This window comes from Enhydra lutris, unplaced genomic scaffold, assembly GCF_002288905.1.
Source record: "Enhydra lutris kenyoni isolate GAN:26980312 unplaced genomic scaffold, ASM228890v2 scaffoldscaffold3, whole genome shotgun sequence".
Taxonomy (NCBI): domain Eukaryota; kingdom Metazoa; phylum Chordata; class Mammalia; order Carnivora; family Mustelidae; genus Enhydra; species Enhydra lutris.
Genome location: NW_019154087.1, coordinates 41,359,826 through 41,387,807, shown reverse-complemented (window position 1 = coordinate 41,387,807; position 27,982 = coordinate 41,359,826). Strand labels below are relative to the sequence as shown.

The following is a 27,982-nucleotide window of genomic DNA, read 5'->3' as shown; positions in this document are numbered from 1 at the left end:
GCCATCTGGTTTGTTAGCTGGTGCCTGTCAGAGAAAAAAACTTCTATCTTTATGACAAGAGGCAGCAGTCCAGGATGAAGAAAGATGTCCATTAAAGTTAAGCCCATATTCTCCCACAGGGACTGGGGAGTTCTCTCTCTCTGAATGATTGCATTTTAAAGTGAGGGGCTCTCAGGTCCTTGAGGAAATAGTTCTGCATAGCAGATTTTTAACACAAAGGGCAGAGAAAGGATTTATAATTGCAACTTTTGAAAGAAACTGCTCTAAGAGAGAGGTGTAAGTACTGCCTATCAGGAAATTTTGCCTGGAACAGTCAATTCTCCTGCACTGTTAGCTTTTCCACACAGGCATTTTAAGGGTTATTCTGGGACAAGTGTAGGGACAAGGCCTCAAAGTGCTTAAGTCCTATTAGTATTGTCAAGTCTCTTAGTGTAGAGGTTGTGATGGAGCTGTTATATGCCAAAAGTTCTGCATTCTTCAGTCTTCAGAACAATTCTTCCCAAAGTTTGATTAATCTGGCTTTTGAGATAGTCAAAGTTTTATAATGTTTGTCTATACCACACGCTTGAAAAACTGGATTATGTACTTAAAAGTTAAATATTTGCCACATTAAGAACATAATGAATATAAAAAATTAAAAAGCCAGATTACAAACTGTTTTGTACAGATATGAATTACTAATCTTCAGTCTGGCGGTTTGGTTAATTTTTGCCCCTTGTTTGTCTTGGGTGTTGCTCTGCATTCCTGCTCCAAGCTGAGCAGCTGGCTCACAGCTGGTTTGCTCCTCCAAGGGTTTGCCAGGGCCACATCCGGCAAAGCTCTGTCAAATTTAGCGACTTGGTAGAAGAGGAAGAGAAAAGCCTTAAGTGGATTGCAAACCTCTTAAGTACCTCTTTTGCCACCAACTTCTTCAGATAGGATTAGGACACCCGTTGTTCACTACGGGTGACGGGCCTGTAACTCCTTCCTGCCGATAAACAAAAATAAAAACAGGTAAACAACCTTCTCTCAATCACTTTTCTTTCCTTCCCCATTTCCCCCCTTCCAGCTCCCCTTCTTTCACTTTCTCCTTTTTCGGGCGCTTTTTCGGTACAGTTCCCCCACTCCACCCCAAGTACGCCTGCGCACACTGGGAGGTCGAAAAGGCAGAGCGCTGCGAAGCCGGCGCTGTTCTTGCTTTACGGCGCGGCTGTAAAGCGCTGTTACGGACGCGGGAGGTCACGGGATCCGCGTCGCCGTTCCGCCGCTGCCGGCGCTGGTACAGTCCGCGTCGCCGGCGGCTCTGGTTCCCTTCGTCTCACCGGTGCCAGCGGGGGATTATTTGGGGAGAGCTCCCGGTCTTCTGTGTTTCTGTGAAAGGCGTAGATACTCCTTCCCCGAAGGGCGGCCCGGTCCTAGTGCCCGCTAGATAACTGGGGCCGTGCGTGGGGCGGACGGACGCTGTGGCACCAGCTAAGCGTGACCTCGCTCCGCGAAGCCGCCCGCGGGCAGCTGATGGCTGAACGCATCCTGGGAAAGACTTTAGCCACAGTGTCTCTTTCTGTGGCCTTGGCCTCTGTGACTGTCAAGTCCTCGGGCTGTTGCAGCATTCCGGAGTGCAGGTATTTTCTCTCGTAGTGCTGCCTTCTGAGTCTTCGGGTTGTGGGTGGAGCCAGCGTCCAGTCCTGCGGCTTCTGTAGGCTTTGCTTGCATCCTGAAGGCTTTGCGTGCATCCTGAGTTTTTATCGCGGTATTCACGTTTTCACAAAGTTTCCAAAATGTTTTATTTACCTTTTGAGGAAAAATGGTGGTAGTAATTTTTCTTCGTCTCTGATGGTGAAATATGCCATCCCCCATAAGTCAACAGTATTACTGTTTTCCGAGAGTTTAAATAGCACTTGTTCGGTTGTGGTGGTGTCCCGTGCCATTCCCCCCGGGTTGATACTTAAAACATTGTGATGGAAATTAATACATGCAGTTTAAAGATGTGAACAGTATAAATGGTGTAAAATGAAAAGTATAAGTCGTCATTCCTCCTCACCACCTCTAGTTTTAAAAATACATTTATCATCTCTCTCTTTACCCCTGGATAAATTTAGGGATTTATGGTATCTCATACTGCCTCCTACTTTTATATTGTTTTTTTTTTTTCCCTCTCTTAATTCATTGTTCAGTAAACACGAGGTCCTAGACATTATGCCAGGTACAGAGTAACGAATGAGTTTGATGTCTCTAGGAATGGTTTTCAAGAAATTCTTCTCGTTTGGCATGTCATGTTTACTTTGAGCAAAAGGAAATTTTCTTCTGTTCCCCCCTCTCCCCCCATTTTTGTCCTGTCTCCCCCCTCCCCCCACCCTGGGACTCTTGTGATAACTGTTGGACCTTCTGGGTTGAACCTCTTGGTTCTCTTTTTCTCTCATTTTCTATTCGTTTGTCCTTTTTGTACGGTGTTCTTAGAGATTTTACTCAAATTTATCTTCCAGATTACTAATTCAGACTTCATCTATTGTGTCATCTGTTCTATTGAGTTGCCAATTTTGACAAGAACTTCTTTTTCTCGAATTGCTCTTCTTAATAGCAGCCTTTTCGTATTTTATGGATATAAAAATTTCTGAATCTGTAAAAATGATAATTAAAATAAATTATCTTCTATTTCATGAATTAACTGTTAGGTGTCAATGGTCCTGTTACTTTTCAGTCCTTTTTCCTTCTGTTTTTTCTTAAACATCTGATGGACACCAGTTATTGGTTTATATTTTGATTAATGTAGGTAATAGACATTGTTTTCTCTAAATGGGAGGACTGATAGAACATTGGCACATAGACTGGAAGGTTTCAGGTGAGTGTGTGTGAGCAGGTGGCCAGTGCACAAGCTGGGAATGCTCGCCTTCCCCTTTCCAGGCTTTACACTAGTGGAGCGGATTCTCTGCTTAGCATAGCTGCCTTAACTGTGTATCCTCGTGTGAACTGTGGTGATTTTAAGCCTAAATTGCTGCTGTAGTCTATAACACCAATATTCACAATAGGGGTTCTAGTCTTCCATTTTAACTTTTTGGCTTTATTCTAGGGGCAGACATAACTAATGCCAACTTTTTATTTGGAGAAGGAGGGTGACCGATTTCCATGGTTATTGCCCCACTGCCCACTTAGGACAGTTGGGCCCACTAGTTCAAGCTTGAAACCACTCAGGCCACCTCTTTTAGGAATGGCATCTCTCCCCCAGCTTTTTGTGCATATTCTCAAATATAATTTGTTGTATTTTGGTTTGTAGGTCAGTATAAACCCATCCACTTTCTACCTAAAATTGGTTACAATCTCTTTTTTTAAAAATTTTTATTTAATTTTTAAATTTCTTTTCAGTGTTCCAGAGTTGGTTACAATCTCTTATTCAGAGATGTTCTATTCAGAACACTCTTATTTAGAGTGTTCTATTCTCTCTCCTGCTGTGGATTTTGTTACCTTTTGTACATCTTTATCTCTTTTCAGTGGGATTTGGGAGGGAAGGAATAAACATCTATGCTTTTTATAATGTAACATCATGTGTCAACCAAATTCCAATTAAAGTAAAAATTAAAAAAATTAATAAACAAATATACCAAGTTAAAAAAACAAACTATATTCTTTGGAAGTTAAGAGGGCTATATTTGATAGATGCCACTAGAACAATGTAAAATTGCTTACCAGTTACTCTCTCTCTCTCTTTTTTTTTTAAGATTTACTTATTTTATTTTAGATTTATTTTAGAGATTGTGTGTTAATGGGGGGAGAGGGCAGTGGGAGAAGGAGAAAGAACAGTCTTCAAACAGATTCCCCACAGAGCTCCATCTGGATGGAGGGGCTCCATCACAGGACCCTAAGATCATGACCTGAGCTGAAATCAAGAGTCTGACACTTAACCGACCAGGCACCCCAGTTACTCTTCATTTTTATAATACTGGGAACCCCGGCTGATGTGAAGGTATATCTAAAACCAGTGACTGCTTATTGATGCCCAGAAGTTTTTAATTTTGTTGTAGTCCAATTTATCTATTTTTCTTTGTTGCCTGTGCTTTTGGTTATATCCAAGAAATCATTGTCAAGTTTAATGACATGAAATTTTCCCTGTATGTTTTCTTTTAAGAGTTTTATAGTTTTAGGTCTATGTTTGGGTCTTTGATCCATTTTGCATTAGGGTTTACATATGCTATAAACTAAGGGACCATCTTCATTTGCATGTGGATATCTAATTTTCCCAGCCCCATTTGTTGAAAAGACTGTCCTTTTCCTGTTAAATAGTCTTGGCACCCTTGTCAAAAATCGTTTGAATGTCTGTGTGAGGGTTTATATGTGGGCTGTCCATTCTATCCTATTGATCTATATGTCTGTGTTTATGCTAGTATTACACTGTTATGATTACTATAGCTTTGTAGTAAGTTTTGGAATTAGGAAGTATGTCACTTCAACTTTTTCGTTTTCAAGGGACTGTTTGGGGTCCCTTCTTTGTGATCTTGGGAAGTTTTCAGTCTTTCACTATCACACCAAAAAATGGGCTTTTTGTATATGGCCTTTAATATGTTGAGGTAGTTTTCTTCTTCTTCTTCTTTTTCTTTTTTTTGCTTTTTATTCGAGGTAGTTTTCTTCTATTCCTAGTTTTTTTAATGTTTTTATTGTAAAAGGGTGTTGGATTATGGCAGACTTTTATTGTATAAGTTGGGATGATCGAGTGTTTTTTTCCTTCGTTCTGTTAATGTGTATTACTTGGATTGATTTTATTTTTGTTTTTGTTTTTTTAAGATTTTATTTATTTATTTGTCAGAGAGAGAGAGCGCGCACAACAGAGTGGCAGGCAGAGGCAGAGAGAGAAGCAGGCTCCCTGCCGGGCAAGGAGCCTGATGCGGGACTCCATCCCAGGACTCTGGGATCATGACCCGAGCTGAAGGCAGCGGTCTAACTGACTGAGCCACCCAGGCGTCCCTGATTTTTATATGTTTAAACATCTTTGCAATAAATCTCACTTGGTCATCATCTTTCATCCTTTAAATGTGCTCTTGAATTTTGTTTGCTATTATTTTGTTGAGGATTTTTGCATCGATATGCATCAGGGATATTGGTCTATAGTTTTCTAGTAGTGTCTTTGTCTGGCTTTGATATCGGGATAATAATGGTGGCCTCACAGAAAAAATTTGGATATTTTCAGTTTTTTTGGAAGAATCTGAGGAGGATTGTTGTTAATTCTTTACGTGTTTTATAGAATTCACCAACAAAGCCGCTGTCTCCCAAGTGTTTCTTTGTCAGGAGTAAATAAATACGGTTTTTGCATCACCTTTTAAAATTATTTATAGGGATGCCTGAGTGGCTCAGTCAGTTAAGCATCTGTTATTTTGGCCTACGTCATGATCCTGAGGTCCTGGGATTGAGCCCCACAATGGAGCCTGCTTCTCCCTCTGCCTGCCGCTCCCCCTGCTTGTGTTCTCTCTTTCTCTCTGACAAATAAATAAAATCCTTTAAAAAATAATAGTATTTATATAACCCCATTCAAATTTCACGACTGTCTTGCAAAAAAATTTTTTTTTTCCTTTTTTGGTTCAAGAACCAATCCCAGATCATTGATTGCATTTAGTTTTCATGTCTCTTCAGTCTGCATCTATCTGGAAGAGTTCCTCTGTCTTTCATGATGTTGTTACCCGTTGAAAGAGTACACATATTTATTTTGCAAGCTGTCCCTTGAACTGGTTCTGTTCTATTATTTCCTCATGTTTTCGATTCTGGTCATACATTCTGGTAAGGAAAACCTCAGAAATGATGACAGTGTACTTACCAGTGTATGATACAAGGAGACACAGCATATTGACTTATTTCACCACCCTAGCCAGTTGGTGTTTGTCTGATCATTGATATTGTGAGAACAGGGCAGGGATGCTGTCATCAGTTTAGAACTCGTATATTTATCATAGTCTGACTTTCCGTAGTATTATGTAGTATTACGTAGTATTATTCAGTAGTATTTCTTGTTCTTTTTTGTGCCATTTTTGCCATACATTTTATACATGTGTTAGACTACAGGCTATTTTCAAAAAAAGTCTTTTACATTTGTTTTTATGGTTGAATTATCATAACAAACTTCCCCAACTTTTGTGCTAAAAAAAGTAAGCTTCTGTTCCTTTTTCTCAGCTAAAAGAAATACAGTGAGTTGGTTCCAATTAATAAAATTTGGCAATATTTAAACAATTTTCATATTTGAAAATAATTTTCTCATAGATGTTAGACTTGTATACTTTGAAATTGAAAAGTATGTTTTTGGGTCTTTGAGTTAGGTTCTTTATTTTTAATTTTTTTTTTTTGGTATTTATGTAAAATATTTTTTTTTCTTTTTTTCTTTTCAGAAACGCATTTTCATCCTGTGGGTTTCATCTTAGCTCGAACATCATGTCTACTTCTAATGGTGCCAAAGAGAATTCCCACAACAAGGCTCGGACATCTCCTTACCCGGGTTCAAAAGTCCAACGCAGCCAGGTTCCTAATGAGAAAGTAGGCTGGTTTGTTGAGTGGCAAGACTATAATCCTGTGGAGTACACTGCAGTTTCTGTCTTGGCAGGACCGAAGTGGGCAGATCCTCAGATCAGGTGAGCAGATTTGCTGGCATTAGCTGGTAGCTGGGTGTAAGATGGTGAAGAGAATGGTTGTATTTGTAAGTTACCATTTTGACAGAGCTGAAAAATTATTTTTACCTAGTGTTTGACTTTGTCAGAACTCAGTTTCCACATTGGCTTGAATTCTTGCTAAAGCAAGACAGTCCAGGTTTGCTGTTCTCTTGGGGGTTTTATGATGATTCTTCCAAAAAAGTAAATCTGTTTTATTATGGAGTTGTTTTATAGAATGGCAAGTGGTGGTACTTATTTTCATTTGTTCTGTTTAGGTTATCAGTAGAATATCTTTTGTGGTTATTTTGCACCATTGAAGTAGTGAAAATATTTTTCAGAATTTTTTCAGATTACTAAGCACAGGAGGATGATAAAATTAGAGCAGTGGGACAAAAATAAAAAGGGGATAGATAAAGGATAGAGAAGAAAACAAACACTCAAGCAAAAATCCTTTGACTGAATTCATGGAAGTACATCAATTCACATTTTATGTTTATGTTATTTTAATGAATATAACGATAGAGCTTTTTAATGTACTAACTATGAACTAAGTATTGCACTAAGTGTTTTATAAGCATTATTTTATTCTTATAATTATTCTGGAAGATAGACAGGGTTGTTATTTCTGCTTTGTAGAAAAAACACACACAAAGGATGGAAGCACAGAAAGGTTGCCCTTTACATCTGGTCACAGAGCCAGTAGATGGTGAAGCTTGGACTTGAACTCTCTGTGTGACTCCTAGGATTCATGCTTTTAACCACTCTGCTAAACTGCTACCGTGGTTTTAGAACAGTTTTATAAATTTGATTTAATGGGCCAATTTATTATAAATGCTTCCCAAGGGATTATTAGATAAGTAAAAAATGTTGCTAGTTAGTTCATTAGGTTAAACTTTACCATGGTCTTACTGCTGTGACTTGATTTTGACCTACAATTTTTTTTTTTTAAAGATTTTATTTATTTATTTGAGGGAGAATGAGTGAGAGAGAGCATGAGAGAGGAGAAGGTCAGAGGGAGAAGCAGACTCCCCAAGGAGCTGGGAGCCTGATGCGGGACTCGATCCTGGAAGTCCGGGATCATGATCTGAGTTGAAGGCAGTCGCTCAACCAACTGAGCCACCCAGGCGCCCGTTGACCTACAATTTTTTAATTTTATCTGAAGATGTACTTGTAACTTCGTGATAGTATTTGGATTATTAATCATGAAGCTAACTTGTGGAGATATCATTAGCTTCAGGGAATTCTACTTCCCCCATTTTAGAGTATTTTACATATACATCATGTACAATTAAAATTAATGGTGTCAGCAAGGGTGCTATATAGTGTAAACAGAGGAAGATTGAATACATTTTCTTACATTTTCATTCAGTTTATTTTTTAAGAGTTGAATTTATATCACCATCTAAGTCAAGCTTTATTACTATAATTAATATTTCAATTATGATTAGTTTCATGCTTTTTTCCCCCAATGGTGAGTTTCTGGAGTCCCAAAAGCATTGTAACACTGGTTTTATAATTTTCATGATTTTTACCATTTAATTCTTTTTGTTTGTGTGTTAGATGGAAGATTGGTTAGAAGTCTTGAAAAAATGTCTGATCATTCAAATTGGAACTTACTTCCATAATAGAGCACAAATACTTCTTTGTTCACTTACTGAAATTAAAGCAAGAAAAAACCCAAAACTTAGGTCAAAACTGCCTATGAACAATGTAGTGCTGTACAACTATTCACTATCAATGCAGTTATGTCACTGGTTTCCTAATGGTGAGGGAAGTAGTTTATTTACATTTACATTAAAAATATTTTTATTGAAGAATGATGGATACAATAGAGTGCACATTTCTTATGTATGCTTCCATAGCTCAGAACGATTTTATGTTTATATGGCTTTACCATGGAGATCAAGATTTAGAACATTTCCAGCATATATCTATTTTAGTCTACATCATAGTTGTTACTAAGTTTTAGGGTAAATTCACTGTTTTGTGGGTTTACTTTGATGAAAATATTAGCTAGTATATATTTGAGGAAATTAAAATTACTTTGAGACAGTAAAAACATCAAGATATCAGAAAGAGTCTTATTTTGGGGACCACATAGGAACCACCAGTTGCCGTATTGTGCCCACAGACAATTCCTCTTTGCTAATAGTAACGTAGACTTTTTTTTTTTGTAGCTTGTGGAAGGAGCTGCAGATTTTCTGTATAGTCCTTCCTAGAGGGGTTATAATACACATCCTTGTATTATAAGGTGTTTTGGTAAACACTTTTTTTAAGAACCTGTTTCGAAGGAATAAGATGGATTTGTAAATGAAAACTGGCTCTTAAGAAATTAAGTTTCAGGCATACTTTATTATAAATAACAGATTGACTGGCATTACTGAGCTCTTGGTAGTATGAGGCCATTATTTCTTATTTTGCTTTGGTATTCTCATTCCAGTGAAAGTAACTTCTCTCCCAAGTTTAATGAAAAAGATGGGCATGTTGAGAGAAAAAGCCAGAATGGTTTGTATGAGATTGAAAATGGAAGACCCAGGTAGGTACTGGGGATGGATATCTACAATAATGGGTCTTCAAAGGGTAGAAAACCCAATTAACATTTATTGAGTGCTTGTATGTGCCAGACAATGTACAGAAGAATTTATACGTGTGATCTAATTAAAACATTACAATAACCCTGTGGGTGGATATTTTTAGTTCCATTTATAGATAAGGAGAGAGAATGTAAGCAGTTTGCATACAGTAAGTGGGAGAAGCAGGATTTGAATGCACTTTTTTGTAACTCCACTTTGAAGGTGGAAATAATTGAGTTAATGAACAGAGAATGGAGGAGTGCCTGGCTGGCTCAGTCAGTAGAGCATGTGACTCTTGATTTGGGGGTTGTGAGTTGGAGACCCACGTTAGATGTAGGTATTACTTTAAAAAAGTTAGGAAGAACTGTGAAAATTAGCATGCCTCAACTAAAACAAAAAAAGAGCAGAGATCTGTAGTCACACTTCTTACCTTGGAAAAGTGTGATTTGTATTCTTAGTTCCTCAAGGACAAGGCAGTGATAGTGCTCCTCTTACCATAACCTAGTCCTTCAGTTTTGCTAAATTCAGTCTTTGGTCATAGCTTCACTTTTCTGTGTTATTGGATCTTTTGATTATTTATTTATTTATTTTTTTTAAAGACTTTATTTATTCATTTGACAGACAGAGATCACAAGTAGGCAGAGAAGTAGGCAGAGAGAGGAAGGGAAGCAGGCTCCCTGCTGAGCAGAGAGCCCAACGCTGGCCTTGATCCCAGGACCCTGGGATTATGACCTGAGCCAAAGGCAGAGGCTTTAACCCACTGAGCCACCCAGGCGCCTCTTATTGGATCTTTTTAATAACATTGCATTTGACTTATTCCTTGGGTTCTTTTTCTGGGTAAAATATATTAAAAGATATATTAAAAGATATATATTAAAAGATACATACCCATGTAAAAAGAAAGGCAGCAAAGGCAAGATAGCATATTGTTTTAGCTAAGAGTCTGACTAATAGAAACAATTCTAGCTTGCCTGAGTAACAGGTGAACTTTAGGTTGATAGGACCATCTCAAGGAGCCTGAAGCATAAATGCAGCTAACTTTAGGAAAGGGTGGAATTGAAAATCCATCTCTGCTTTCTTTACATGTTGCATTTATTTCTCTTTCACTGCAAACAACTTTTTCTGCTTCTCAGGCTACAGGATAGTCTATGTGTCTTTTCCATAGTTTCTGATGTACAAGTTAGAGGCTTAGCCATCTACAAATCTAACATTCTCTCTCTTAATACTGGTTTTGATCATTTTTATTCAGGGGTGTCTGGTTACATGGAATAAAACATAGTTGTTGGACGCCTTGTCCCTCCCCCTGTGAGCTTGAAAAGTAAAACTGTTGTCACCTGGCCAGGTGTCTTGTCTTTATTTGTAAGTCTTGCTGAAATATTTCAGAGCCTGGTACAAAAACAATAGCAGAACTCATTCAACTTGAATAATAGTCACAGGGAAGACCAGAATAAAAAGAGATGGACGATAGGGAAAATTTGGGCTCTTTGTTTATTTACCTTCATGTATTGGGAGAACAAAAGATAAAATCATAATAAGGTAAGACTGTAGGTTACAGTGTTTTACTGGTACATAATGAAAGTTGAACATTTAAGGAATAATGACTGGAATACAATTACGCGTGAGGGTTGCCATGTTTACCTGATAGATTTTTTAACATTGGGTTGTGCTATTTGGTTAAACAGTAAGTTGGCATTTTTATAAAATTGTTTTCTTTTTTTTTTTTTTTAAGATTTTATTTATTTATTTGACAGAGAGAGATCACAAGTAGACAGAGAGGCAGGCAGAGAGAGAGAGGGGGAGGAAGCAGGTTCCCTGTTGAGCAGAGAGCCTGATGTGGGGCTCGATCCCAGGACCCTGAGATCATGACCTGAGCCGAAGGCAGAGGCTTTAACCCACTGAGCCACCCAGGTGCCCCTATAAAATTGTTTTCTTTAAAAATATTGAAACCCTCAATAATACTACTACCTCATTATATGCAACAAAATATATATTATTGGTAATAAACATCCAGAATCCACTGAGAATAAATGGACTTTTAAAAGTAACAAAAATAAGGGTGGAAGAATGTGTGACTCTTGATCTTGGGGTTATGGGTTTGAGCCTCACATTGGGCATAGGGATTACTTAAAATGAATTTTAAAAAAGTAACAAAACTACTTCATGAGAAGGATTGTATGAGATGGGAGTTAAGAAAAGGGAGTGGTGAGAAAGTGAAGATGAGAATGGGTATCTTGAAAGATAAATCGTCACTGTTGTAGAGATAGATGATGACTAGGTACAGACTATTCGTTTGCCCTGTTGTACGAGTCCAGAAAAGTGCTGGTTTAAATTTAGGAATATAGATGAAAACTGAAAAAGTTCTCGTATTGAGAACAACTTTGAAAATGAGATCTTCTCCTGGTTCAAGCTCAGAGCTCAGACATGCACACAAAAAAGTTAAATAACAGTATAAGGAAATATGTAATTTTAGCGCCAGATATGTGATAATGCTAGTGGATTTGAGATGAGATATTATTTCCCTCTTACTGTACTTACTGCCTTCTTCTGGGCCATATCAAGTTACATTAAAAAAGATGGACACATTCAATTGATTTTACATTTTTTGTCCCAGAAATCCTGCAGGACGGACAGGATTGGTTGGCCGGGGGCTTTTGGGGCGATGGGGCCCAAATCATGCTGCGGATCCCATCATAACCAGGTAAGAATGAAAACATTTCAGTAGCAGAGAGCCAAGTGATTGGAGAAATACGGACTGTAACCACGTGTTTACATATACACATGTATGTATGTTTGTGTATATATAATGTATGCTTACATAAGTATGTGTGATTGTATATATACATGTATGTATATAGGTATACTTGTGAAATCTGTATTTTAAAGGGACTTCATGTGAAATCATACTGATAAAAGTGTGAAGCTATAGTTTTAGGCATTATTTGAACAAAGTTAACTCACCTGGTATTTGCTGAACACCTTTTTGTTCACAGAATTGAGTAGGTGTTTTGGAGGATTATAAAAAAGTAAAAGAATCTTAAGTTTCAGTTCCCTGTCACAGAAGAGCAATGGCTTCATTTGCAAGATGAAAAATATGAAATAAGAAAACATGTCAAGGTTAAAAAAAAAAAGAAAACATGTCAGGTAACATGGGTGATAACAGGATGCTTTAGAAAATTAGATGAGAAAAAAAAAAAAAGGAAATTAGATGAGGGGTGCTTGGGTAGCTCAGTAGGTTAAGTGTCTGACTCTTGATTTTGGCTCGGGTCATGATCTCAGGTCCTGAGCTCAAGCCCTGCATTGGGCTCTGTGTTGGGCATTGGAGCCTGCTTAAATTCTTCTCTCTCCTTCTCCTCCTATGCCCCCCCTCTGCCGTTAGATTGGATGTGGGTCATGATGATGGTACACTGAAGCACCCAAGAAAGGTGTTGTTAAGGAGGGGGACTTGAGCTGAGCTTGAAGCTTAGATAGCAGGACAGCAGGAGGGCCAAGAAGAAGGCTTATAGTAGTATCTGAGTACTGAGGGCCAGTGAAAAGACCAGCTTGGTTGAAGCAGAAGATTTTTGTAGAATAGTGGGTAATTAAGCTTGTTTATTTTTTGTGCAATTTCATTGTGGAGAATATTAAATGCCAGAGTTAAGGAGTGTGAACTGGAGCCAATGAAGATTTCAGAACAGGGGACAGGCATTCTCTTCCTGAGGGAGGTCTGTCTGGTAAGCCAGATTGTATTCAGAAGGCCCCTTGGTGAGCATGAATCAGAATAAAGAAGGTAGGGTGCCTGGGTGGCTCAGTGGATTAAGCCTCTGCCTCCAGCTCAGGTCATGATCTCAGGGTCCTGGGATCAAGCCCCACATCGGGCTCTCCGCTCAGCGGGGAGCCTGCTTCCCCCTTTCTCTCTGCCTGCTGCTCTGCCTAGTCGTGATCTCTCTCTCTCTCTCTGCATCAAATAAATAAAATCTTAAAAAAAAAAAAAAAAAGAATAAAGAAGGTAGGTGAATCCAGTGCTTATATGTACTTGACTGTCTCCATAGGGATCATCTTTCCAGCACATCTGGAATATTGTATCATCTCATTTTAATTTCTTTATTTTTAGGATGTCTTCACTTACCAATTCCCTTCTCACATGTAATTGTTACTTCCCCTTATTTTTTTACTTTATTTTATTTTTTTTAAGATTTTATTTATTTATTTGAGAGACAGAGATCACAAGTAGGCAGAGAGGCAGGCAGAGAGAGAGAGGAGGAAACAGGTTCCCTGCCTAGCAGAGAGCCCGATGCGGGGCTCAATCCCAGGACCCTGGAATCATGACCTGAGCTGAAGGCAGAGGCTTAACCCACTGAGCCACCCAGGTGCCCCTGTTACTTCCCTTTAAATAATGCAAATACCCTCAATATTTTTACTTCTTTAGTTTTGATATTTTAAGGGCCTTTCTTTCAGGAGACTGTTTTTCTCTGATCTAAGAATATGATTTCATAGTTTAACTCTAGGAAAGTAGCTTATTTCCCTTATTTTCAAGTTACTGGAAGAGGCACCAATATTTGTCCCATCTTATTTGCCTGCTTGCCCTTTCAGTTTTCCTGTCAAAAGAGATCTTTACCCCACACCCCACCCCAGACTTATCTTTCATCCATCTATCCACCTACTCACCTGCCAGTCTACCTCCCTCTCCATCTGCTTACCTACGTATCCACCTGCCAACCTACCTATCAGTTTCAAATTCCTTTAGAAGCTTTATGGTTCAAATGAAATGGGAAGAGTTAATACATTTTTATTAATGAATGTAAGTAAAAAATATAATGACAGTCTTTCCAGTTTTGCTGAGACTAGCTAAAATGAGGAAGGTGTGAAACATTTGAAGCAGGAATGCTAATAAGGGGCCAGGAAGAAAAGGGAAGCTAGAGAAAGTTAGCTTCTCGTTAGCTTATTTTTATCTTTGGTGGAACAAATATACGGGAGTGTAGGTGGTGATTGTGTTGCATTGTTTCAAAATAATAGACATTTTGAGCTTAATTCTGCCCTTATACAAATGAGACGCCTGAAGGCTTTGAGATGGTCCACAGCTGTGAAAGAGCCCACAGGTGGCAGAGTCTAGCTTTCAGCTGTGTTGTTAGGTTGATGCTCTTTGCTGCCTCGGTAATGGATCTGTTAACCAACGAGTCCCTTTAAATTGAAGAGGGCAGTAGAAATGGAGGGAAGAGAAGAATGTAGAAAGTTAGTTTGTCCATTTGTTTTTCACAAAACTCCTCAAAGTAGGTATTAACCTATCTGATAGATCTGAAAATGAAGACTCACTGAGGTTAAGTGACTCACCTAAATCTTGTAAATCTGAAATTTGAATCAGGGGTATTTGTTTTTGGATATTGTGCGTGTTCTCTTTTATACCAGTTTTTCACTAATGAGTAATCCTAAGAGTCACCTAGTCACTTTTAAAGATTCCATTCCCTTTTTTTTCAAGTACTTCATGGTTCAGAACAGCATTGTATAGTATAGAATTTCACAAATGTTCTTGTCCATACTCTCCAGGGCAAGTGTTAAATTTTTCTCTTCCCAGATGCCTCTCCTAGGATTCTACGTGTACAACTATCTGACATTCCTTTAGATCCTTTAAAATGAAAATGTGTTGGGAAGCGTTAATATATTATTGTGAATAAAATCAGATCAAAAGTTAATGGTGTTAACATTTTCTTTCTAGTTTGTGAGACAGGAAGGTGTGGGCTATCAGAAGTGGGGAGGGAATATCAGTAGTATGTAGAAATATCATTGTCTGTAAAGTAAAGGTAATCAGCTACTTATAGGGTTGTTTTGAGGTCTAAATGAATAAATACATTAGACTTAAAACAATATCAGGTATATAATAAGTGGTGTATAAATGGTTTTTAAGGGATAAAAGTAAAACCCGTGCTCTCTCTGTTCTTACCATGTCTGCCTTCAGTCCTGTCCTCATCATCATGTACCTGGATCATGGTTAACACTTTTCTAGTCTCCAGTCTTGCTTCCCTCCAAACCAGCCTCCATACTTTTGTCAGAGTGAGTGAACTTTCTAAAATACCAGTTGCTTATGGCTTTACTCTACTTGAAAATATTCTCTGGCTCTCTAAGCAGCTGACCTTGTTTAATTCTTTGCCTACTCCTCCAGCCTCATCACACCTCTTGCCCCCACTGATGGCCATATATAGCCAGACTCCACCTATACAACATACTATTTTACACCTTTGTTTCTTCCTCATGTAATGCCTGTGTCTGGCATCCTTAAAAATTGATGCTGTCTTGTACTAATTGTTTTTTCATTTCTATTTACTCCTCAGACTATCATTCTCTCTTATTATTTATTTACCTACATGTCTAGCTCTGCTGCTAGACTATGAGCTCATTCAAGGCAGGAATTATGGGATGGAATTGGTATATATATATATATATATACACATATATACATATAAATTTGGAAGCTCGTATTTAAACTCATTTTTTTAGGGGCACCGGGGTGGCTCGGTCAGTTAAGCATCTGCCTTCAGCTCAGGTCATGATCTCAGGGTCCTAGGATCCAGCCCCATGTCGGGCTCCCTGCTCAGTGGGAGGCTGCTTCTCCCCCCCCTCCCTGCCTGTGCTCTCTCCCATTACCTCTGTCCCTATCTGTCTCTCTGTCTTAAATAAATAAATAAATAAGTAGGGCTTCTGGGTGGCTCAGGGGGTTAAAGCCTCTGCCTTCGGCTCTGGTCATGATCCTGGGATCCTGGGATCGAGCCCCTCATTGGGCTCTCTGTTCATTGGGGAGTCTGCTTCCTTCTCTCTCTGCCTGCCTCTCCACCTACTTGCGATCTCTCTGTCAAATAAATAAATAAAATCTTTAAAAAATAAGTAAATCTTAAAAAAAAAAACCCACTTCATTTATTTCATTGAATCTAATGCCATGCAGTGATTAGATACTAGGCTTTCTTTTTTGGTTTAGTACTGGAAGTTCAAAGTCTTGATCTTTGCCTAAGTTGGTATTAGAATAATTCTTAAAATTGGGTGTTGAGGGTGGCTGTGGTGGGGGTAGAGAAAGGAAAGGGGAGATGTATCAGCATTTCTGACAAAGAAGATATGGTTAGAAGAAGTGCATTCTGAAAGGAATTATCTATTTAAAAATTTTTTTGAAAATATTTTATTCATTTGAGAGAGTGAGCAAGAGTCAGGGGGAGGGGCAAAGGGTGAGGGATAAGCAGACTCTGCAGTGAGTTCAGGGCCCAATGTGGGGCTCAATCCCATGACCCTGAGATCATGACCTGACCTGAAATCAAGAGTCGGACACTTAACTGACTGAGCCACCCAGTTGCCCATACACTACTTGTGATTCTTAAAAAATGTCCTTGGACTGTTTTTTAAGTTTACGCCCCTGTCTCTAAATTCTGTTCAGCTTTTAAACTTCTTTTTTTGACAGTACTTAAGTAGTAAAAACTATTTATATTCTGAATTCTTATTCCAGAGAATACAGTATCTTTTATGGAAAGTAGATATCTGGCTTGGTTCATAAATACAGAGTGTTTCTATTATAAAATAATTTTTTGGTAAAACTAGCTGATTTGAGGTAAACTTAAATATGTCTTGTTATAAAGAAAAATATATCTTTATAACTTTGTCTCAAGCTTGAGACAGGTCCTTTTCTTTGCTCTAAATCAGTTATGATTTTCTATTACTATTTATAGGTGGAAAAGGGATAGTAGTGGAAATAAAATCACCCACCCCATTTCTGGGAAAAACATCTTACAGTTTGTGGCAATAAAAAGGAAAGACTGTGGAGAATGGGCAATCCCAGGGGTAAGAATTAAAATTAAATTAATGTTTTAAGTCCTTCTTAGTTGCTTCATTTGCTGCAAGGTTATTGTGTGTGGATCTTTACCCTTCATTTATCTTCCCTCCTTCCCCACTTTAGGAATTCTTTTGTCATTCCTCACTGCCGTGAAGTCTCACTGTCAACAGCAAGTGTGAGATGATGCATCAAAGTTGTTAAAATTTGAGTCTAATTATAAAACCTTTGGAAAATAACATGGACTTTCGAGTTAGACATAGGCTTGTATCCTGGTCTTTCCACTCTGAGCTGAATATTTGGAGTTCAAACCCTTCTCTTTAAAATAAAGATAATTGTATCTACTTCATGGGGTTACTAGTGATAAAGCACCTGACGTAAAGTAGGTATTCATAAATGGTGGATCCCATTTCAGAATTCAACCTCTACTTCAAGTCTGAGTAAAACTGAGAGCATTCTTTTGTTGAATTCTGATAACTTTAGACATTAAAAAAAGATAACTTTTATTACTTACTGTTTCTTGTAGTTTTAAAAAAGTTCCATAATATCATTAGGAATAGTGTATTTTTTTATGTTCATGTCCGTGTATATTTGAAGTGGTATTTTAAAATTGTATTAATAAAAGAAAGTACAAGAACCATATGATACTCTCAGTAGATGCTGAAAAAGTATTTGACAAAATACCTCATCCTTTCCTGATCAAAACTCTTAGGTAGGGATAGAGGGTACATACCTTAATATCATCAAGCCATCTATGAAATACCCACAGCGAATATCATTCTCAATGGAGAAAAACTGAGAGCTTTGCCGCTAAGGTCAGGAACATGGTAGGGATGTCCATTGTCACCACTGCTATTCAGCATAGTACTAGAAGTCCTAGCCTCAGCAATCAAACAACAAAAAGAAATTAAAGGCATCCACATTGGCAGAGAAGAAGTCAAACTCTCGCTCTTTGCAGATGATATGATACTTTATGTGGAAAACCCAAAAGACTGCACTCCGAATCTGCTAGAACTTGTGCAGGAATTCAGTAAAGTGTCAGGATATAAAATCAATGCACAGAAATCAGTTGCATTTCCATACACCCAACAGCAAGACAGAAGAAAGAGAAATTAAGGAGTCAGTCCCATTTACAATTGCACCCAAAACCATAAGATACCTAGGAATAAACCTAACCAAAGAGGCAAAGAATTCTGTACTCAGAAGTCTATAAAGTACTCATGAAAGAAATTGAGGGAGACACAAAGAAATGGAAAAATGTTCCATGCTCATGGATTGGAAGAACAAATATTGTGAAAATGTCTATGCTACCTAAAGCAATCTACACATTTAATGCAATCCCTATCAAAATCCCACCCATGTTTTTCAAAGAAATGGAACAAATAATCCTAAAATTTGTATGGAACCAGAAAAGTACCCCAAATAGCCCTAGGAATGTTGAAAAAGAAAACCAAAGTTGGTGGCATCACAATTCCAGATTTCAAGCTCTGTTACAAAGCTGTCATCATCAAGACAGTATGGTACTGGCACAAAAACAGACACAGATCAGTGGAACAGAATAGAGAACCCAGAAATAGACCCGCAACTCTATGGTCAACTAATCTTCAACAAAGCAGGAAAGAATGTCCAATGGACAGAAGACAGTCTTTTCCATAAATGGTGTTGGGAAAATTGGACAGCCACATGCAGAAAAATGAAACTGGACCATTTCCTTACACCACACACAAAAAGACTCCAAATGGGTGAAAGACCTCAAGGAATCCATCAAAATCCTTGAGGAGAACACAGCAGCAACCTCTTCAGCCTCAACCGCAGCAACTTCTTCCTAGAAACATCACCAAAGGCAAGGGAAGCAAGGGCAAAAATGAACTGTTGGGACTTCATCAAGATTAAAATCTTTTGCACAGCAAAGGAAACAGTCAACAAAACCAAAAGATAGCCAACAGAATGGAAGAAGATATTTGCAAATGCATATCAGATAAAGGACTAGTATCCAAAATCTATAAAAGAACTTACCAAACTCAACACCCAAAGAACAGATAATCTAATCAAGAGATGGGCAGAAGACATCAACAGACATTTCTGCAAAGAAGACATCCAGATGGCCAACAGACACATGAAAAAGTGCTCCATATCACTTGGCATCAGGGAAATACAAATCAAGACCACAATGAGATTCCACCTCAGCCAGTCAGAATGACTAAAATTAACAAGTCAGGAAACGACAGATGCTGGCGAGGATGCGGAGAAAGGAGAACCCTCCTACACTGTTGGTGGGAATGCAAGCTGGTGCAACCACTCTGGAAAACAGCATGGAGGTTCCTCAAAAAGTTAAAAGTAGTACCCTACGACCCGGCAGTCGTGGTACTGGGTATTTACCCTAAAGATACAAATGCAGTGATCTGAAGGGGCACATGCACGTGAATGTTTATAGCAGCAATGTCCACAAGAGCCAAACTATGGAAAGAACCTAGATGTCCATCAACAGACGAATGGATAGAGAAGATGCATTATATATATACAATGGAATACTATGCAGCCATCAAAAGAGATGAAATCTTGCCATTTGTGACAACGTGGATGGAACTAGAGGGTATTATGCTGAGTGAAATAAGTCAATCAGAGAAAGACAATTATGATCTCCCTGATATGAGGAAGTTGAGAGGCAAAGTTGGGGGCTTAGGGGGTAAGGAAGGAAAAAAATGAAACAAGATGGGATCAGGAGGGAGACAAACCATAAGAGATTCTTAATCTCACAAAACAAACTGAGGGTTGACGGGGGTAGGGGGGGTAGGGAGAGGGTGGTTAGGTTATGGACATTGGGGAAGGTATGTGCTATGGTTAGTGCTGTGAAGTGTGTCAACCTGGTGATTCACAGAGCTTACCCCTAGGGCTAATATTACATTATATGTTAATAAAAAATTAAAAAATTATTAAAAAAGTAAAATGGGTGTTTGTGCAACAGAGGTTCTTTTTTTTTTAATTTTAAATTTTTATTTTTTTAAGATTTTATTTATGTATTTGGCAGATAGAGATCACAAGTAGGCAGAGAGGCAGGCAGAGAGAGAGAGGAGGAAGCAGGCTCCCCGCCAAGCAGAGAGCCCGATGCGGGGCTCGATCCCAGGACCCTGAGATATGACCGGAGCCGAAGGCAGAGGCTTTAACCCACTGAGCCACCCAGGCACCCCTTGTTTTGTTTTGTTTTTAAGGTTTACTTATTTAAGAGAGAGACAGACAGGGGCAGAGGGAGAAGCAGACTCCCTAGAGTTGGGAGCCCAACACAGTGCTCCATGCCATGACCTGAGGATCATGACCCGAGCTGAAGGCAGTAGCTTAGCCAACTGAGCCACCCAGGTGCCCCCAGCAGAGTTTTTTTTTACATTTAAAAATTTTTTTAGCAGTAGAGGATTTTATATTTTATGCCATATTATGAAATGGAGATAGTTTGGTAAGAGGATGACTCTTTATACGTATACTGCTATCTGCAAGAAGGGTTTTTTCCATTGTAGGACAAAAATGGTTTGGAATGAACAATGGGGAAGTATTAGTTTGCTGTATTCTTCCTTGCCTCCAGGCCTTCCACCTTAGCTTGAGTTTGGAAGGTACCAGGAATGAGGTCTGTTTGGCTCAGTTTACCATAGGCTAACCTCAAACCAATTACTGTGGTCAAATACATGGGATACCCTGACTGGCTGCTTCTCCTAGAATCAAATGGTTTATAGAAGAACATAGCACAAGAGAATGGGGATCATGATTACGGACAGCTAGAACAATGTTTACTGTATCATCCAGTAAGTATTTGTTGCATGAGTTAAAGCGTATTACTTTTTTTCCCCTTAAAATGTGACTCTTAGGGGATGGTGGATCCTGGAGAGAAGATTAGTGCTACACTTAAAAGAGAGTTTGGCGAAGAAGCTCTCAACTCCTTACAGAAATCTGGAGCGGAAAAGAGAGAATTAGAGGAACAGTTGCACAAGCTCTTCAGCCAGGAACATCTAGTGGTAAGAAAAGGTGGTTCCTCTGAAGGGACTTAGCCCCATGGATGAGTGAAAATTATTTAGAAGTTCACCTGGAAATCCAGTAGTTTATTCTCTGAATAAAGTGAATTACCTGTGTATTTGAAATACATATTCCTAAACACAACTTAAATTCAGTAGATCTTCACCGAAATACAGTTCTGCTTAAAGTTTTATAGCCCAACTTTAGGTCAATTACATTAGAATACATTTATCTCCTCTGAGTTTTTCTTTGGACTACATGCGAGCTAATGTGACCCTGAGCTCACCCATCCATCAGAGAACCTTTAAAAAAAAATTATATGAGCTTGGCTGTTTACAAAGACATTTACATTTTAAGTTATGTTATTTAGAGTTTTTTTGGTGGATAACCATTTAAGTCTTACCTCTGTTTTGTCTACATACCCTTTGTAATTTAAAAAAAAGTACACATCAGTATATATGTACTGATGATAAGAAAAAGTACTACAGAGTTTCTTCTGTTTTATGCTGGCTTTTGTTCCACTTGCTATGTTTCCTTTCTAGAATTGGGATTTCTTATTTATGTTCAGGTTTTTGGTCACATTTGTGTTAGATGACTAGATCCAAATCTTTTCATGTATTAAGAGTTTAGATATTAGTCTTTACCAAATTTATTTATAGATCTCTTTATAACTAAAAGAATCTTTGTATGTCTGAAACTATAATTGCAGAAATTACTAAAACAGAAAAATACTTATAGAGCCTTTAAAAAAGTCATACGGCCCAAATGTGACTGGGAATTTCGTAATTCCCAAATTATGAAATTAAAGTCTGTGGAGTTGAGGGTTTTGTGAATTTTTTATTTTCACATGAGTGGGTGGGAGGTGGGAGAAGGGACAGAGGGAGACAGAATGCCAGGCTTAGTCCCACAACCCTGAGATCATGACCTGAGCTGAAATCAAGAGTGAGATGCTTAACCAACTGAGCCACCTAGGCGCCCTGAGGGTTTTGTGAATTTTAAAGTTGACTCAAATGGTTCTGGACAATATTGTTTCCTGGGAAATTTAAAACAAGCATATAGAATGCTACATGAAAGGTTCTGTGATATTTACATTTCTTTATGAAAGGTGAAATAATGGAGTCAGTTATGTCAAGGGGTTTTAAAATGGAGCTAAGAGGCCTTTAGGAGCTGGGCCTTGTGCACTTCACCAGGTGGAGCCCTGAACTTTTAAACTGGGCCAAACCACAAATATTCCAAAGACTACACAAACACCTGCAACTTGCTAAAGAACAGACTTGCTTAGTGATAGGCTCAGCGACCAATTATATTCAGCCACGATTGGTTTTCTGTACCAATGCGTCAGAATTCCTTGTAAACAACTTCTACAAGCATTTTCTTTCTAGCTTTAAAAAAGCCTGAATTGGGGCACGTGGGTGGCTTAGTCATTTAAGCATCTGCCTTTGGCTTAGGTCATGATCCCAGAGTCCTGGCATCGAACTCCCTGTTGGGCTCTCTGCTCAGCCGGGATCCTGTTTCTTCTCCTTCTGCTGCTCCTCCTGCTTGTGCTCTCTCTCTCTGTCAAAATAAATAAAATCTTAAAAAAAATAAAAATAAAAAAATAAAAAACCCGACTTTGCTCCCTAGTGGGACAGTGGGTTGCTACCCAAATCTGTGTACCCTTAGTTGCTGTTCTTTGATACTAAATAAATGCGTAATTATTGCCTCCTGACTATGCACACTGTTTTGCAACAGGATATTTACATTTCTGATTCCAATGAAGGTAACACACATCTGCTCGCCCCATTTGTGTTTCATTCTACACTTTTTTTCTGCCTCCTTTTAAAAATAGATATATAAGGGATATGTTGATGATCCTCGAAACACTGATAATGCGTGGATGGAGACAGAGGCTGTGAACTACCATGATGAAACAGGTAAACTGACTTATGTTCATTAGACTGGGTAAGAGGCACCCTGATACTTGTGGAATGAATGCTCATCAAAGAGCATTTGCTCTTTCAAAGCTCTTGATAGCATTGGCAAATTTTCTTGCAGAAATATGCCATTTACATTCATATGTAATGAATGTATAATAGTGAATGAGAGCAGCATTACTTTTAATTTTTTGATAAGTATATTATTTTAATATTTATATATTTTTGTAAATTATATATATTTTATATATATTTTCATTTATAATTTCTGGTTTGGGGTCATGCTTAGAAAGGCCCACTTACCTTAATAGTGTAAAATGAATTGCCAATACTTGTTTCATTTTTTATACATTTAAATCTCTAATCCCTCTAGAATTTATTTTGACATAAGTTTTCATACTTAATTTAATAGAACTCTTTTTTTAAAGGCTGATATTCTTTTTAAAGAGAAAAGCTTCCTTATTTGTGCCTTTACTTAAAATTTAGGAACTTGGGTGGAGGTGCCTAGGTGGCTCATTTAAGTGGCTTCAGCTCAGGTCATGATTTCAGGGTCCTGGGATCAAGCCTGACTTCGGGCTTCGCACTCAGCGCAGAGTCTGCTTGTCCCTCTGCCCTTTCCCCTGCTCATGCTCTCTCTGTCTCAAGTAAATAGTAAATAAAATCTTTCTTTAAAAAATTTAGAAACTTGATTAAAATTGGGGCATTTCGAAGATTTGGAACATTCTAGTTTTTAATGGACTGGGCCACGTTTACTTGAAGCTACAGAATTATGTTGAAGGTAAATAAATGAATTACTTTTTCTTGGTGATTTTTTTTTTTTCTTTGGTAACAGGTGAGGTAATGGATGACCTTACCCTAGAAGCTGGTGATGATGCTGGAAAAGTGAAATGGGTGGACATCAGTGATCAACTCCAGCTTTATGCCAGTCACTCTCAGTTCATCAAACTGGTGGCCGAGAAGCGAGATGCACACTGGAGTGAGGACTCTGAAACTGAAACTGAGTGCCATGGGTTGTAGCCCGCATCACTGTGGGAGCCATGAGCCAGCAACGGGGCATGTGCTGAAAAGAAGGAGGCATCTCAGAGCTCGTCCTACAAGAGGGCAGGGTTGGTCACTTGGAATTTATTTTATTCACTTTCAAAGCTATTTGCATTTAGAAGTTCGTATCAGAATATAATTAGTAAATATGGTGAAATGCAACACAGAATTTTTTGCTTTCCAATCAAAAGAAATATAAATAATCATTTTGTATGTGTTCTAATTAAGCATAGCTTAAACCAAGTCTAAACAACGGATGCACGTTCAAGAATCATAATCTGAATAAAGATAAATTTATGGTCAGCCATAACTTCTGTTTTTCATCTAGTTCTTATTTATCAGTTCTTTTTTTTTTTTTTCTGTTGATCTTCTGGTGTCTGAAGGATGTTCCTGCCACATCAGGCTCCTTTAGGAGGAGCATCACCATTGTCTAATCTATCTTTAAATTATTTGCCTCATATTTTGTTTTATGTAATCTTGGAATTTTCAAAATGGAAACCTTATATATTTTTCTTGACTTTAGAATCATCAATGTTTTGAGGAAGTTTCAGTCACTCTTTTAGTCAGTAAAGATCAAGAGTCAATGAACAAGAGCTCATGTTCTCACTTTTCAAAAATTCTCAATTAGGGATGCCTGAGTGGCTGAGTCCCAAGCGCCTGCCTTCAGCTCAGGTCATGATCCCATGTTCCTGGGATCAAGTCCCGCATTAGGCTCCCTGCTCAGTGGGGATCCTGCATCTCCCTCTCCCTCTGCCTGCTGCTCCGTCTCCTTGTGCTCTTTTTCTTTCCCTGTCAAATAAATAAAAATCTTTATAAATAAAACCCAAAAAACCCCAAAAATTCTGAATTAAAAGATATGTTCAGAGAATCGTAAAATGATATGTTTATTTCACTCTACTATAACTGCATGTATCATAAGTGAATTAAGAATAGATGGTCATACAATGGAATCTTACGCAGCCATCAAAAAGACAATCTTGCCATTTACGATGATGTGGCTAGAACTTGAGGGTATTATGGTAAGCAAAATAAGTCAGTCAGAAAGATAATTATCATAAGATCTCACTGATATGAGGAATCTGAGAAACAAGACAGAGGATCATAGGGGAAGGCAGGGAAAAATGAAACAAGACAAAACCAGAGAGGGAGACAAACCATAAGAGACTCAATCTCAGGAAACAAACTGAGGGTTTCTGGAGTGGAGGAATGGGGTGGCTAGGTGATGGACACTGGGGAGGGTATGTGTTGTGAGTGCTGTGAATTGTATAACACTGATGAATCACAGACCTGTACCCCTGAAACAGTACAGTGTATGTTAATAAATAAATGTTCAGAAAGGAATTGAAATGAGACAGACGGAGGTCTTTTAAGAGTTAAATAATTTTTTTTTTGGAAGGGAATGATAAGGATTTGAATAGGTTTTTGAGAGGCCTACTGTTAATATGATTTGAGGAAAGGAAAGAGTTCTTGATGGTCTGGGTGTTCATGGAGGCAGGGAAGAGGAAGGAAAAGAATATTTGTCTGAGTGGGCAGGTATATCACATTCTGGCTATACGATGTCCATTGGGAAAGTCCTGTGATATTTAGTCCTGTCAACCTAAAGTGGGGACCATCATAATTCCTTTATTCCAGCTGGACTACAGAGGGGGGATCTGAAGAAAAGGAGGTTTAGGGGATAAAGACATGGTTGTTGGGGCACCTGGGTGGCTCAGTGGCTTAAGCCTCTGCCTTCAGCTCAGGTCATGATCCCAGGGCCCTGGGATTGAGCCCAGCGGCAGGCTCTCTGCTCAGCAGGGAGCCTGCTTCCCCCTCTCTGTCTTTGCCTGCCTCTCTGTCTACTTGTGATCTCTCTCTCTCTGTCAAGTAAATAAATAAAAAAATCTTAAAAAAAAAAAAAAAGGTTTAGGGGATAAAGACATGGTTGTTTCCCTTTCTTCACATATTTGGAAAAAGTATTATAGTAGCTTGAGGACAAAACTGGGCTAAGGTATATCAAAAGGTTTTTTCCCCCCAATTTAGTATCAAAACTACTTTGGTGGTAAACCTGAGCTGAACTGACAGGAAGCTTTCTCCCCATTCCTGTGACTATAAGTTTTGCTGAGAAACATTAGAATGTTTGATTTCAGGGTGTTGTTTCAGACCGTTCCGGAAGCATTATAAGGTTTCAATATGACATTAATTTTCTAAAATCCATAAAATCCTGGTCCCTGGTTATGTAATGAGGGACTTGTGCTGACTAGGATGACCTGCTCATTAGGTGGTATGTAGGATGACCTTCTTCTAGAATGAACAGTTTGGATTCTACTTTTACTGTTTGGCAGGAAGAGATTGCTTTTTCCTGGCACTAAATGGAATTCTTTAAATTGAAGCTGCTTACTAAGGCTCTTAAGAAAGTTTGAGCAATTCTCTGAAGATCAACATTTACTTATGTGTAATAGTGTTGAAACATTTACATTGACATTAGAAAAGATATTAGATAATACAACACTTTATTTAAAGAAATACTAAAGCACATAGTCTGTAGATAAATTCTTCATGGCATTTTGGAGTTTTCTCTGGGACATACAAAGTATGCAGAATTATAAAACTCCTATAAACTATAGATAGGATAGAAGCAGATAATCTTCTGATAAGTGTTTTAAATATCCAGCATCATCTATAATAAGAAAAACCAGATTAAAATTTTAGTTTAAGACATTTATGGAGGAATATCTGCTCCTATATTACTAGGTGATATTACCTCCATATTTGCTTTTCTTATATTTTAGGTATAGGGAATACTATTGAAATACTTCTGTCTAAAAGAGATATTTAACAAAAAAGTATTAACAGATACCACTTACTGAGTATCTACATTCTATCACTCAATCCTCCACAACAATCATGATGTTAGGTGGTATTATTTCCATTTCACAGATGAAAATGATATTTAGAAAAATTGTCCCAAGCTTAATTCAGAAAGGGACAGAGCTGGGATTTGAATCCAGGTCTGCCTTGTTCATAAAGCTCTTCTGTATTGTATTCCTTACTAAGGAGAAGAAGCTTTGTTACTTTAAGCATGCAGTTCGGAAGATTATACATTACTTAAGGCCTGCTCACTTTATCCATATTGATAGAGTTAGAGTTTATGACTTGACGTTAGGGCCATGTGTGGTTTAGCTAGCATTGTTGAAATTGAAATTTTGGCTCAGAGACATTTTATTTGGTAACATCTTAAGGATAAGTGGCAGCGACCAGTATTCGTCTTGCTGGCGGGTGTTCTGAAGCTTTTGAAAGCGTTTCAAACTCAAACGGAAGCAATATGCTGGGCTTACATAGTAAGACCGTAATTACCTAAAACCTAAATATTTGGTAGCTGAAGAGGGCACTTGAAAATTCTAACCACTTTTAGAGGCTAAATGCTGTATTTTCTTACAGTATAAGAAATGGTGGGTGGTATTACACTCTAACATATTTGTGAAGTTTTAATAAACTGATTTAAAAATGCATCCTTTGAAGAAAGGCTTTGTAATGAATTTGGCTAGGTTAATTAATTACCTGCTTTCATCAGTACACCTTTCCTCAAACTATTAATCTATCAATATGGACATGACCTGAGACTATTAAACTCATAAGGTAAAAATATTTTTAAAATGTGTAATAGTGCTTGAAACATACTTGGAGATTGTACTTACCGTATAGAACTTCTGACAGAGAATTATTTCTGCCAAAATAAACAGTACAGACTACAGTTATTATATGCAGGTATTTTTGCCATAATTTTTTCTTTGCTTCCACTCATGTCTCCCATCCTACAGTTAATTTATTGTTGTTGGGTTAGTATTGGTGTAATCACATGTACTGGGAGGCAGAAAATAATGTGGTTCTGTTACACCGGAAGCACTGATAAATTGAACCCTCAACTGGGTTTTCTGCAACAAAGGGCTTAACTTCTCCCATCTGGCCTTCCGATGGCCTGATAAGAGCATTTGAAATGGTAAGAAATACTAAATAAATGTTTTAGGGCAGTGAAACTTGTCAGAAGGAAAACTTGGGTGAAATCCAATTTCTTTCTCAAAATTGGGATTGGGACTATTTTGA

General features: G+C 38.2%; 1 protein-coding gene across 3 annotated transcripts; it reads left to right on the top strand.

Moving 5' to 3' along the window:
• The first annotated feature begins 1,204 nt into the window (after positions 1–1,204).
• On the top strand, positions 1,205–24,211 carry LOC111157604 (nudix hydrolase 9). 3 transcript variants are annotated; one of them, XM_022519164.1, is made up of 8 exons: positions 1,205–1,601; positions 6,342–6,581; positions 9,040–9,135; positions 11,784–11,870; positions 16,852–16,963; positions 20,807–20,953; positions 22,780–22,864; positions 23,697–24,211. In XM_022519164.1, exons 1-8 carry the CDS (start codon positions 1,495–1,497, stop codon positions 23,879–23,881), a joined length of 1,059 nt encoding a protein of 352 aa, XP_022374872.1. In that variant the 5' UTR covers positions 1,205–1,494; the 3' UTR covers positions 23,882–24,211. The 3 variants fall into 3 exon arrangements, with proteins under 3 accessions (XP_022374872.1, XP_022374880.1, XP_022374890.1); XM_022519182.1 differs by lacking the exon at positions 1,205–1,601 and adding an exon at positions 3,910–3,937; XM_022519172.1 differs by lacking the exon at positions 9,040–9,135.
• Positions 24,212–27,982: the final 3,771 nt, after the last annotated feature.

Coding starts and splice junctions, on each gene's coding strand:
- LOC111157604 (XM_022519164.1), top strand. CDS start 1,495: ATGGCTGAACGCATCCTGGGAAAGACTTTAGCCACAGTGTCTCTTTCT. Junction 6,582..9,039: donor TGGGCAGATCCTCAGATCAG/GTGAGCAGATTT, acceptor TTCTCATTCCAG/TGAAAGTAACTTCTCTCCCA. Junction 22,865..23,696: donor GAACTACCATGATGAAACAG/GTAAACTGACTT, acceptor CTTTGGTAACAG/GTGAGGTAATGGATGACCTT.